This window comes from Parasteatoda tepidariorum, chromosome 9, assembly GCF_982258835.1.
Source record: "Parasteatoda tepidariorum strain Cologne lab strain chromosome 9, Ptep-v5.0, whole genome shotgun sequence".
NCBI lineage: Eukaryota > Metazoa > Arthropoda > Arachnida > Araneae > Theridiidae > Parasteatoda > Parasteatoda tepidariorum.
In genome coordinates, this window is record NC_141763.1 from 72,439,762 (window position 1) to 72,454,014 (window position 14,253).

A 14,253-nucleotide genomic window follows, 5' to 3' on the forward strand; every position below is an offset into this window, starting at 1 on the left:
GATTTTGGCATTAAAGGATTAAAGAAGGCGAACACAAATAAGTTGACATACTAGTAAAATGAATTTTTCTTTATTATAATTGCTAAAAAAATATTCCGTTATTCTTCAAAGCTTTAGAAACTTCAAGGCCAAACGATTTTTTATCTTCCAATTCTTGATACTGTTTCCTGTTAACCTGAAATCGAAAGGCAGAATCTCATTATTTCCTGTCTGATCATAAAATGTATGACTTTATCTTAGATTTGTTTCGATCAGTAAAAAATTAGGGCCCCAATATTTTTACGAGCACTGGTACTATTGGCACATCTATTTAATGAAACTTGCTTAAACCCTCACAAAAATAAATAAAATGTAGATCTTTTTTAGGGTTCAAACTATTATCGAATACTTGTGAGAAAATAACCTGTTAAAGTTTATTTTCTGAAATAATAATTTTTTTTTTTAAGGGAATGACTTTCGTTAATGTAAGATATTTTTATTTATAACTGCGCTCCGTATAGTTGTCATTCTGGATTGTTTAGTTCAACCAATCAATTTCGAAATCCCTTCCTTCATGTCAATTTGAGATATCTAACTTAAATTATTGTCTAAAAATTGCTCCTCGTGTTAGAACATAAAATGAAGCCCTTTTGTTTAACACCAGAAACCACATAGAGCAGAATTTTCTCGTACTGTTAACTTTAATGCATATTTCTAAAAGTTATAGAGAAAAAGAGTAGCTTTGATGTTGTATCGCATGTACAATTAAATGAAATAATAATAAATAGCGCGCATGAATTCATGCGCAATACATATATTAATATATCTTTGCTGTATTTATTTTTATGAGGTTTGAAATGGGCTCTATTAGCTTAGTTTCACTTCTAGCTGAGCTTGAACAAGAGAAATAGCTGTATATATATTTTTTAAATTCCCCTTTCTATTTAATAAGCTTCTTTTCAATTGTTTTTACCCATTGGCAAAATTTTTTTGGATTTCATGGCGTCCTCACTTTTCGACTGCAATAATTAAGAGTAATAGTAAACAGTGAGTATGCGTTGCTATGGCGACCGCTGCTGTTTGATAATTTTTTTAGAATTCTTTTTTTATGAAAAAAAAACGAAAGTAAGTAAAATTTACAATGCATTGATTAAGTAAATAAGTTTTTTTTTTTTTTTCTTCCAGATATGGGACCAGAGAGATCTTTTGAAAAACTTCTCGAGTTGTGAATATTTTTGATCATTTCATCATTTGAACTATATTTTTGTTTTAATTAAGAATCAAAAATTCTAACCTACAGTTAAAACTGGATCGTTTTCAATACTAATTCAGGTGACTATCACAAATAAAGAGCGTCCAAACTGCTTGACACTGTCCCAAAAGTTAGAGTTAAAGCAAGAAAAAACGATGCCACAGCCTGAACTTACCGAGGCTGAAAAAGACAAAGAGCGTAGACAGGAATCCCCTAAACGTTACGCACAAACGGAAAAATCGAAAGGATTTCGTTCGCAAGAGCAAGCAAGAAGCCCGACCCTCACAAAAGTACCAAAGTGGTTGAGAGAATTTGAACACTACCGAAGAGCGAATGGTGACTCTCCGAAGCCCTTTCATGCAAATACGAGAACTAGGTGTTGATCACCAGTTAGGGATAAAGGAATCCATTGTCAACGTACCCAATAGCTTGCACAAGACCGTAGACTGTCTTCCACGCAATATAAATGATTCATTCACTATTCATGTAAAATTGAAAAAAAGCCAAGCTTTCTAATCAAATTTCATGAACTTGTAAATCCGAAACGGGTGTATGATGCAGCAGAGATTGTACCAATCCGAAAATGCCAATATTGATCTCGATTGGTTGTTCAATGTCTATTTAATCATCAAAAGAACTTACACAGAATGTATCTGAGCTGCATTTAAATATGTCTGCGAAATTGTGTACCGAGCAGTTCAGGATTAACAGTTAAAGATGTCCAAGATGAAAACACAGTAAAGTTTCTTTTCCAAAAAAAAAAATAATAATAATAATAATAATAATTAGACAACAACCATTTTGCCAATGTTTAACATGTGATTGCCTTGCAGAGATCACAATTTCCTTCATTTTGTAGTGAATCGCATTTATATTATTTTTATTATACTTTTACCCTACTATACATTTTTTTAAACTTTATTTAAAAGAAATTAATTTAGTTAATCTATTTCAGTGTTCCTTTATGAAACGTCTATAAAAGCCAAAACATTAACATTTTTTTTGTCTTATTATTGATTTACATGTGCATTGCTGATATTACATAAATGCCAACTGGGTTAACTTTGTGAGCAAATTTTTTCTATAGTTGCCTTAATGTTTTAATTTTTGTTTATTTATAAGGCTGAAAGTCAGAAGAAAAACTGATTTTCGTGAGGATTAAAAATAAACTATTACTATTCGTATTATAAACTATACGGGTTGCCATAGTTGTGGCTAAAAATTCTAAAACTGTTGACTATTAAAATTCAAAATTTTATTAAAAGAGATTAAAATTTGAATTTTTTTTTCCAATATACGATTGAAAGAGAATGCAAAGAATGTTTTTGCTCTAAAAAAGAATAAATTGAAATGTGAATAGTTTTCATGACTGAATAATTACAGATATTATAATTGAATTGAGATTCTACAATTTTTTTAAAAAATTCTTTAAGTTAATTTATCTATCCCTTATTATGCATTTAAAGACGAAAAGGCTAATTGCTTTTAAAAGAACATAAAAAAAAAACAACGTTTTATGAATAACTAAGCCTTTTATCGTTTCATAAAAGACTATGGAAATGTACTTACGTGCTCGTTCCTGACCGCAGTCAGGTACTAGATATTTCCATTGGCATGTACCTGCAGCTGGATTGAATGCTAAGCCGTTTTGGCATGACATTTTAGCTGCGGCGCCATCGGTGCATTGAAAGAATGTCTTGCAGCTGCCTTCTTTAGCAAAAATACCGTTTCTCCTGGGACAATTTGCACTTGGTTTGGCTTCCTCTGGAAGTAAAATTGAGTACTTCTTTAACATTCCAGATAATCAATTAAATTACGATAGTTGCTAAACCTTATCTTTTTTTGACCCGAGCTTTAAATAATAGCAGAAAATACGTTTTTTACTTTGAAATATGTTAGAAAAAGTAAACTCTATAGACAGCAATAAGATATTTATATGCCTTGAAGTCCAAAGGCTATACAGACGTAAAAAAGCATTCTGTAGAGAACTATCATCAAATGAGAAAAAAAATATTTACAAGCAAATTTTTTATAATAAAAATCATAACACTTACCTGATTTATAATTCCGGAGAATTCCAAAATGATATGTTCTTTGTTTGAAAGCTTTATTCTCAAATAATAGATACATAGTTTATCCCTTCATTACTTTGAGATAACATACTACACAGCAAAATTTTATAATTGTAAGATCTTGATATGAATTTGAATATGTAGCTAAAAACAGAATTCTAGTTGAAATTATTCTTTCAAAACTAAAAAATACTTACCAAGAAAACGATATAAATTAATTAAGAATCAGCACAAATGGCACTATTTCAAGTAATTTGGATAATTTTTTATTGTTGTTTTCCGAATTATATGGATACAGAAATATATACTATTCTATAACGAAGAAGAATATTCTGTAACTATTACAGTTCTGTGCGTTCTGAATTCATATTTATTAATTGGAACGACGAAAGCAATATTGACTTCACTTTAATTTGTAATGAATTGAAGACAGAAGAAATGCATTTTACCTTAATACACACATCTGCAGCAGTATGAGATAGCGAAATCGGAAGTTATCAGTTGCAAGTTTGTTGATAATAGAAGTTAAAAATTATTGAGAAATTTTTCTATAAATATTCGGCGTGATCTGGGTCTGAAAGATATCCCAATATTCTGGAGAGTTTTTTCAAGTTTTTCGGCTTTTCCTTAGGGAAATTTTTATTTGCTGCTAAAAAATTGGCGTCTGATTCTGCCGAGGATTTTGATGGAACTAAATGATAACGTGATAAATTAATGTCTGATATTTACAGGCTCCCGCTAGAGGGCGTACTCGAGCGTTGCGATCGCGAATAACAGTATCAGTTATTGTAACAAGGAATTAAATTATTGCAAAGTAGTTCAAATCAAACTGATCTTGTTATTTTTTCTCATTCTTTATTTATCAGTTTGCACGCATTGTAGATTGTTTAATTTTAATTTTTACTATATTAAATTATTATTTATAATTTTGAATGGCCTTGAATACAGTGTAGTGTCCTCAAAAAGTAAAGACTAAATTTCGGAGAACTAAATCCTTAGAAGGTCTTAGTTTTTTAAAAAATTTTATATTAATTGTCTAATTAATTTTATTTAATAGAATAAGTTAAGTCAACATAATTCTAGCGATAATTGTGGTAAAAATATTTCATTTTACGTTGTTGTTTTCACAGATCTAGCAAAAAACAAAAAATGCAAAAATGATAAAAGGAAGTTCAAACTTTCGAATGTTCTATTGATTAAACTAGGGACGAATTTTTCAGATTGTAATGCACCTATTTTTAGTATCAGGAATCTAGTCTCGTTTTTTATCCCTCGAAGGGAAAAATAAAAAGCGCATTGGGGAAAAGTTTGTTATATTTTTAAAGTTCTTCATACCTTTCTTTTGAATTGTCACTCACTTTATTGCAAGATAAAAAATTTTAAACGCACCCATAAAAATTTTTTTTTTTTTCAACTCCTTTTTTAGGGGTTTAATATTTTTATTATTTAACACTTTTATTATGACGTTAATTTATTGAAAATTCCTACTAACCAATAAGTATGTAATTACTAATTTTTTCTTATGAAAATACGTAAAAGTTATAAGTACTCATAACTCGCATAAGAAGGATGCCATTGCAATGGAAGTTAAATTTTACTTGCAATTTACCTGTAGATATTCTATGTATATCTCTAAAAAAAATTAAATTTATAAGAGAATTGAGGCAATTTGCAATCTGTCAATGCTGTTCAGTATATTTATTTCTGAGATTCCAACTCAGACAGTTATATTTTGTAAGTTAACTATTAGAAATTTCAGAGAAATAGTGGAAACATTTTTAGAAACCTTAAATTTATAGCGAAAAAAGTTGCATTAAAATAGTGTTAGTAAAATAGAATTTCTATTTCATAATTTTATTATTTAATAAAAATTTCTTCTGTAAGTTGTTATTAATCCTCTGGAAATACTTAACACCTCTTTTAGAAATCTTCAGTGCCCACGTTGGAAGCCTATGTTTCAAAGGTTTAGGTGCGCGAAATTTAGTTATCATGCAAAGTTTGTTTCCTCCTCAGAGGGGAGCTTTAATCGACGTCTTTAATCTGAGCTTTAATCGAAAGTCTTAAACTTATCGACGACGGTATCAAAAGGGGGAGAAATTTAAACATTGCTATCTAGACAAGTGAGGTATTGTTACATATTTATCAAATGAAACCAAACCTAAGCCGATAATACTAATAGTTTTGAGGCCGTTACAGTTGTATCTCAAAACAGTTCAAATTTTGATCTGTGTGAGCTATTTACGAGTCTGACATTATCTAACCCTAGTTGTTTCATCCTTCAACTTACTTGGAAACTAGCCTACAAGTTAATTAAGCTGAAACTTCTTTACCCATTGGCTTTTATGTAAGTTCTGCGCAGTGCAGTTATTACAGAAAAATCTCAGTTCTAACGGAACTTGTGCAGCGAGGAACGTTACGTGAAAGTGCTAAATCTCTCTAGCAATTTACTTACGTAAATAAACTCGATCTCTGCATGAAACAAGGAATGGGAAGTCACATCTTTCGTATAGAGGATTATTGTCATTAAAGACCATGCCATCTTTGCACAGTTTTTCTTTGGCTACTCCTTTTCGACATTCGTAATACAAATCACATTGCTCCGGATCAGGGTAGTATCCGGAATTGTTCGGGCATTTGAATTCCGCAGCAACTGAAATAAAACAAAGAAATTAATATGAATAAGGAAAATATACGTCATTGCCTAAATTTTCATTATATTTAAGTGATTGCATCTTAGAAATTGAATTTTTATATTAAAATGGGTGTTGCTTCAGAAAGGGACCTAGCTTATTCTGTTGTTGCTGTTTCTAATCCCCAAGAAGTCCACCTTAATTAGACCAATTCCATAAGTCCAGAAAGTCTAAAAACAGGTGAGGTTTTGAAAAAACCTCGTCGATCTTAATATCGATACAGTTTAGAATATACTCGGGCGAAGCCTGAGCAGTCCTACATTTAGTGCAAAGACCAAAAGTCTTTTGCCCCTGAACATACGAGAGACACCTCAAGTGACCACTTGCAAAGCGAGATAAACAAGTCTGCTGGCTTCTAGGTCCCTCAAAAAGCAAGGCACTTCCAGTTCGTTTTCTGAAATACCAACTATGCGGAGGAGGAACCCTCCAGAGATCCATAAACATTCTTTTGCACTCTGCAAAGACCTCATTGAAAGTGGAAGGTGAATCTGGCTGTAAAGGTAGCTTATTCTACAATCAATAATGATCTTTATATGCATCAAAACTCTGTTAGAAATTGTCGAAACATTATTAGGTAAATCAAAGATGAGTTTAAAATCATTCAAAACTGGTTTCTTTGTCAGGTAAAAGTGATGGTGGCTTCTAATAGAAAGCACATGCAGTGTTCTCCCTAGGAAACTGAAAGGGTAGGGATCTGCCTCTCAGAAAAAGGCACTTCGTGTTTTGAAAAAACACAAATTTAACACTGTAAAAATCGATCAAAGTGTGTAATATTCTGTGAAAACTTAATTTTTCAAATTACCTTCATATACTATTTTTTGTATATATTTCAAAAAAATAGTACGCTCTCATTATGATAATAAGAGAAAAATTCGTAGTTATATAAAATAATTAAAGACGTGCTAATAGACAATCTCTGGGAATAAATTTTCTTCAAAAAGTAAACTGACAAAAATTATTTATTGATAAACTACTTGAAAGCTTTTTATGTAATTTAAATTGAAAATTATGAGAAAATAAATATTTACAGTTGCAGTTTTTTAAAAAGGGATTTATTTAAAAAATAATTTTAAAAATTGAAATAACTGAAAAACTTATCAGTGTTCCCCTCCCCCGCTCGCTGAAAAAAGAGATACTTATACACATTAAACGAATTGAGAATAATCCTGACAAAGTAAATATAGTCAAACCCCGCTATAGTGAACCTTCTAGGGACTGAAATTTTTTTTTTACTATAACCGGGTGTTCACTATATCCATTACGCAGGCAATTTAACTAATGGTTCCCAAACTCCTCCCTTTTATTACACATTATTTAAATAAATGACTGAAAAATATTATGTAATAGCGAAAAATGTGTTATTTTTCATTACTCTTCGTCCTGCTTACAAAAAAAAAAAAAAATTAGTAATATTTAGCTGATGAGCAATCCTCAACATAGATATGGAAACATTTCCTGACTATCAGATAATTTTTCCTGAATTTCGGTTATTCCGCTTTTTAAACCTGTCTAACCTGCCATTGTAGCACATAAAAGTAGTGTCATAAAATCGCTTAGCAAATTCATCGACATTTGTCCAGATACTGGAAGATTGCGGCTTCTTTGAATGCTGAAGCACTTCAGTAACGATTCTTCAACATCCTTGTGATCTGCTTTTTCTCAACTTTTTTCTGCCATCTAAATTTCTTTCATGAGTAGAAATAATTAATTGCCTATTTTTCCATATGCTACAAACTGCAGATTTGTATAGTTTATATTCCATTCAATTTTTCTGATTATGCCCATTTTATCATCAATGTAGAACGTTTTACGTTTACTGCTCGCCATAGTTAAATTTGAGACACTTGTTTGCAGGATTTATTTTAACTGAACTGAGAGCAAAAAGGAGTTGAAATGAGAGCCTTATCAACACATATTAGTGTCCAACCCTTTGATTAATAATGAATAATTCACTCATTCCCTCTGACAGAAAATGCATATTAATCCCACTGACATCTTACAGGTGCATTATGTGCGTGGGTTGGAAATATCTGCTTGGTTTGTTTAGGGATGGGAAAGTGAGATAAAAGAAGCTAATCGCTAAATTTCCTCTATAGATGGCTTTAAAAATCGGTATATGTATTTATTTTAAAGTAAAAATTTCAAAATTATCACAAAAAATGAGGAAAAAAATCAGTCGAAGACAGAAAAAAGTTCATTATATCCAACTTCCTGACATTTTTGGTTCACTATATCCACAAAAAATAACATTATACGTGTATAGCAAGGCACGGGACCGAACATTTCGTTCACTAAATCCGGGAGTTCACTATAAACCATGTTCACTATAGCGGGGTTTGACTGTATTTGTAATAGTATTAATTAAACTTATTAGCAGAATTAAGCCTATAAACACAGATAATTTTACCAGTGTGTAATTATTATTTAAACAGTAAACTACTTTTCTAAAAATGGAATATGATTATGGAATATGATTTAAATAGTAAACTATTTTTTTAAAAAATGGAATGAATACGACAAAAAGGACAAAGAGGGAGCATTTATAGGGATCAAAGGGCAGGCAGGGCGGACAGCCCTTCTAAAAACGTTTTGGGAGAAAACGGGCACATACCTTTCAGTTTCATCGGACAAATTAAATTCACATTTTAAGATTTTTTAAAAAAAAATATACAGTTTTTTTTAAAAAGTAAATAAATAGATAAAATTATAGGTTTTTAAATACGCTCTAATAATTTGTATCTTTTGAAACGTTTTTTTTTTCTTCTTCTTTTTTTCTCACTAAAAGTATTTACTCTAAGGACAAAAATAATACAATGTTTTGAAAAGAAATATTCCTATAGTTTCGAATGAAAAGCGTCTTAATATGTGCCAATATTTAAATATAATAAAAAAAAAAAACTTATTTTAAAGAGAGAAAGAATAGCTTTGAAAAAACGATTGTATCAATACAACTCTATTATTTGCAAGCTTATTACAGTAAAAAAATTTACTTTTAACTGAGAATTACAACGTTTATTGAAGAGAAGAACCCTTCGATTTTGATTTAAAAAAAAAAAAAAAATTCCATTGTGCGCGTGGGTTCGAAAACTACTCTAAAACTTATAAGCACGTGTCGGGGTGTTGAAATCAGGCATATTTTCAGCTCGGTATACATTCTTTAGTTCATTAAAGCATAGTGGGAAAAAATATGCGTGAAAATTGAGGAATATCATTATTTTTAATCAGAGCGTGTTAGCTTTCAACAGATGTGTCAACATTTAAGCAATCACGTGCTGGCTGGTTGATTTTGGACATCTGTCACTGTCACAAGGATTGACGTAGAAAGTGGTAAAACGTGAACAAACAAATCAGTTTAATTTACATCAAAAGTTTTATATCTTAATCAATCTGTATTTAGTCGTTAATTAAGGAGTTAATCAAATTTTATTATTTTGAAGTATTAAATAGCAAATTGTGCTTTTTTTTTTAAAAAAAAACATTAAAACAATTATAAATGCAAAACAACATCAACATTTACAAATGCAATTTTTTTTTGAAATATACTTTAAATTTTTCTGGGTAAAAAAGTATCGAAAAAATTATTACCATTACAGTAAAGATATCAGTGACAATGCTCCTTCACAATCTTTAAAAAGAAGCGTACTAATTGACACATCAGGCCTATAATGCATTAGTCTAGGCCTTGGGCTTCAAATTATGTGAGACCTCATAAATTTTAATATAAATTAAAAATTAACCATTAAATCGAAGATAAATTAGCGGATTCAGATAAATGCAAATCAAGTTTAATTCCTACATCACAAATTAAACTATAATTTTGCTCGTGGTTTCTAAACTTTAAAAAAAAAAAAAAAATTGATTGAAAAAGTCCTTTTTTTAATATTTTCTCTTCAGTAATTTTACCTACCCCAGATCTCAACCTTTTTTACTAAGAATTGCTTCTTAGCAACACTGATGAATTTTCTGACATTGCTGTCATGGTTTGAGCAGGAGTGTGTTGGATTGACATGACAATACTGCTTTTCTGTAAGCTAATTTTTTCATTCTTATTTCAGCATTTCAACTTTCTTTTGATAGAAATCAAACCTTCTTGTATTAAATTGTCATTTTGAAGTTAATTTATGACTTAAGCAGAAGGTAAACCTCTAAAGCTGTCCATCAAGATAACGATTCATATGAGATATGATTCATATCTCATATGAATCATATTACCACAAGTATATAAGTTTTGCATTTGCCTTTTTTTCCGGCAAAAGTGGGAGAAGGACATGAGTCTTACATTCACTTTAAATTCTGCTTATCAGAAAACTCCCTTATGAAATGCTAAAATAAATTAAACTTGGAAAAACAATACTTACGTAAGAATAAGCGGATCGTAATTAACTCAAGTTTTCTAATAGGCAAGGTAAAATTAATCTAAAATCATCCAAAATGAGTTTGTGTAATTATTTGAATGTCTTATTTTTGACTCGGTATATTTTGTTTATTTACTTATAAAAAAGATAGAAAAGTGGTTCTATTAGAAAATGGAATTCATTTATTTTTAAAAAATTTGGATGGAGTGGAAATACAAACGAATAAAGGTCATCGAAATAAAAAAAAAAATAAAAAAAAAAATAATAATAAATTTTTTTTATCATGTTTTATTCAAAAAACAAAACATAAATAAAAAAATTTCGCAAAAATTCTTAAAAAAATTCTAACATTCAGAGCTGGACAGTTATGGTTAATGATTTAAAACAAGTAAAAGTGGGAGTCGAAATAATGGAAAAATTTATAATGTAATACATGAGAACCAGATAAATTATTATTTAATATTTCCGCTCCGTTTTAGCTCGCTGACTTCAACAGCTGGCACTTTTTCCCCATAATCAAAGCTTTAAATGTCTCTTGAAAAACTTCTGAGGGGAGCTTCAACTTTTGGGGGAACAATACAGTCCCTTGAACATGCAACTTTCGTCAAGAACCATATGGTATGGCTAAGAGGCCCAAAAAATATTTTTGGTTTGGGAACAGAATAGAGAAGCTTGGGTAGTTTACAGAGGGAAAAGTTAAAATTTAGGAAACTTTCCTCTTTGGAAGGAAGTTTCTCAAGAAGTATGTGACAGGTTATTTTTGAAGAACACTTAAAAATAAATAAGTAAAAAATTCTATCGAACTTAGTAGAAAAATTACATATAAGAAGAAAAAAAAATGTTTATTCTGACAATTTCCTTTTAATATATGTTAAAAAGTTACACCTATATTTTAATATTTTTTTTATCAATATTATTTAATACTAGGATGCTTCGCCCCCTGTTTGCTGGCGCTCACCAACCCCCGGAACTGCTTTCGCAGTTCATTTCGGATTGCTTCACAATCCAATGCTCGCTTTGCTCGCTCATTGGATACGTTCTTAACGTCTAGCTTTTGTATACTTTTTTGAACACTGAAGTTCCGAAAACTTTTCACTGTAGAAAATTCTAAACCTGTGCATTTCAATATTAATTTGAAATTGCAAACAGTTCACATATTTTTCTTAATCACACTATTCTAAATTTCAGTTGTTGAGAAAAGTAACTGTTGTAAGTTTTGTTTTAAAGTCTTTCCAACCAGAGGGCTAAAGCCATGTGTTGTAAAACAATATGAAATAGTAGTCTGCCATTGAACGCCGGATGTAAAGCATCGGCTTTGATGAAGATAATTTTGTATTTTTAATTCTCTGAAGGGCGCCACCTTAATAATATGGAATTTGTAAAATAAATGTATATATTTTTGATTGTTGATTAAGCCCATCATTTTGTGTTTTCATCAGTGTTCAGAAACAGAACAACTATAAGTTTTTTATTTTATCACAAAAAAATAAAATGTATATAAAACAAAGAAAAGAGTAAGAAAATGAGTATAGTCATAGAAAAAGTTAAAATTATAATATAGTATTTGTCAGTTAAAATAAAATTTTTTGTTTAAGTCATTGCTAACAATTCAAATTTCTCCGAGGCAATTCTAAAGTATAAATTAAGGTAGTATTGTTAAGTTGAAACACAATATTTTTAGTTTTGATGTCAGCAATACAATTCAATTTTTCACAAAAACGATTGTTTCCATTGTTAAGTTCAATGTCAACAATTCAAGTTTTTCTGAGGCAACTCTTAACCTCTAAATATTATTTTTTTTATGTACACATTTCTAAATGTCAGTATTCAACCACAAAACAACTTAAAGCTCTCAAATTTAGCATGAAGTAGTAAAATGTAATGAAAGAGGGTCATAGCAATAATGAAAGTAGAAGTAAAGTTAGTACTGTAAAATTAAAACAATATTTTTAATCAATGAGCCAAGTTCTTCAAGAAGCAGTTGTAGAAGTAGGTTGTTTATTTAAAACTTTTTATAGAATTTCTTTAAGAACACAATTGTTAATTTGGGCATTTGGCGATACAACACTTTTAGAATTGAAGGATTTGTTACGTCAAGCGCTCAGGTATCATAATTTTGATCTAGTTGCGCTTCTATGTCTTTTTGATTTATGTTGCTAAGTTAACTTTCAAAAAATTCTATGGCTGGCAACAGCATTTTTATTTTTTAAGTTGTTTATTTTTATTTCTTTTAGAATTCGTTATTTTTTTAGCGAAATGTTTTTTAACCTAACGGAATTCTTTGCCGACTGTTTTCTCTACGAATGAAGAAAATAAAGTAAATATTTAACTGATGTGAAAAGAATCTTATTTAGTTGTACAAAGTACTTCAGCCAAAATTTGGAGACACGTAAGAGAATTATATATATTAGATCAGAAACACATCATTAAAAGGCAGAATGCTTTGGTGTTTTCAAAACAAAGCAAACGTTGCCACCGGCGGAAAAGAAATACAGCCAAAATTTGGGAGCCACGTAAGAGAATTATATATAATAGATAATGCTACCACTATAATGTTTTTATGACTTTTTATCTATGATTTATGACTATTATTTATGATTTTAAAATTTTTGTGACAAAAGCTATGTAAGTTTTTCTAACCTTTTCTCCAACTGTTCAAAAGAACATATGAGTTTGCATTTATAGAATATTTATAAATATTCGAGGAATAAATAACAAATAGTTGGTATTGAAATAATATTTTTCTTTCATTTTGTTAAACATTTAATTATTATTTTAGTTTGTGGGGGAAAATAAAAATGTAGATTATTATAACTTTAATAATCAGAACAACTACCACAAACAATTTCAGCTCAGCAAATAATTTAGGATTATACTAAATGGCTACTTGAAATGACATAATTTTAAAAAAAAAACTGCATTCATTGTTTCAAGTTTTTTCTCTAAATATTTGTTCTAAGACTTGTAGAAATGATAACAATAAAGATTTTTTAAGGGAAAATACTTATTGGATGTTGACCAAGATAATGGAACAGGTTTTTTTTTATTTGAAAACATGAAAATAAAATAGGCATTTGATTTAAAGCACAATTAAAAAAAATTACTATTTAAATCAAGAAAAATCTTGTATATACGTCATCGAATCACGTGACATTTTCCACTAAGAATGCCGTCGTATTCAGGATGCAGGTGACCCAATTCTTTTGAAAATGGTAACACCTTTATTTTCCCTTAAAGCCCAGTAAAATAGTAATGATGGCAACATAAATAATTTAAATTTAATTTACCTTTTGCACTGCATATGACGGCTAAGAACAATGCTACGTAGATTCCAATCATGTTGAAAGGGGCCTTTAGGAAAATATTGTTTTTAAGATGATAAAAAAGAACGTCTGGTCAAAATTTTTTAAATTGTTTGAAAGGACTAGAATGACTTTGGTAAGAACTATCGAGGATACAAGAACATGTTTTTCCAGACGAGTTTTTTTCTTCATTCATTGCAAAGTTCAAATGTTAAGGTAGATTTCACCCTCAAATTTGTCTTATGACAATCGTCGTTTATGAAATCTGGAACTCCGGTTGTAATAAAATTTATTGAGCAGGCAATCTTTCATCTTTGTTTGTTGAACAAAAATCTACTTACATAATCATATAAAAAGTAGAATTGGGGATGAAAGTTGATTAATTAAAAAAAAACTATGACAAATGAATTAGTATAATATGATTGTTTTGATTGATTAAATGCCTATAATTTTTGCGGTTATGCAAGATTGAATAATGCTTTCCATTTCCGAAATAATGAAGATGACTTGCCCTAAAAATTAATATATGTCATATATATGACATATAACTTGTAGACTTGCATAACCTTTTAATTGTTTTCATCAGAAAATCCCGTTCTTACA

The 14,253-nt window shown here is 29.8% G+C and overlaps 1 protein-coding gene across 1 annotated transcript; it reads right to left on the bottom strand.

Annotated features, from left to right (window-relative positions):
- Positions 1 to 54: 54 nt before the first annotated feature.
- LOC147804245 (protein obstructor-E-like) lies at positions 55 to 13,796 on the bottom strand. The gene is made up of 4 exons (XM_087152117.1): positions 13,636 to 13,796; positions 5,756 to 5,953; positions 2,801 to 2,995; positions 55 to 175 (listed from the first exon to the last, which is right to left on the bottom strand). The coding sequence occupies exons 1-4, from the start codon at positions 13,685 to 13,687 to the stop codon at positions 171 to 173; spliced, it is 450 nt and encodes a 149-aa protein (XP_087008243.1). The 5' UTR covers positions 13,688 to 13,796; the 3' UTR covers positions 55 to 170.
- Positions 13,797 to 14,253: the final 457 nt, after the last annotated feature.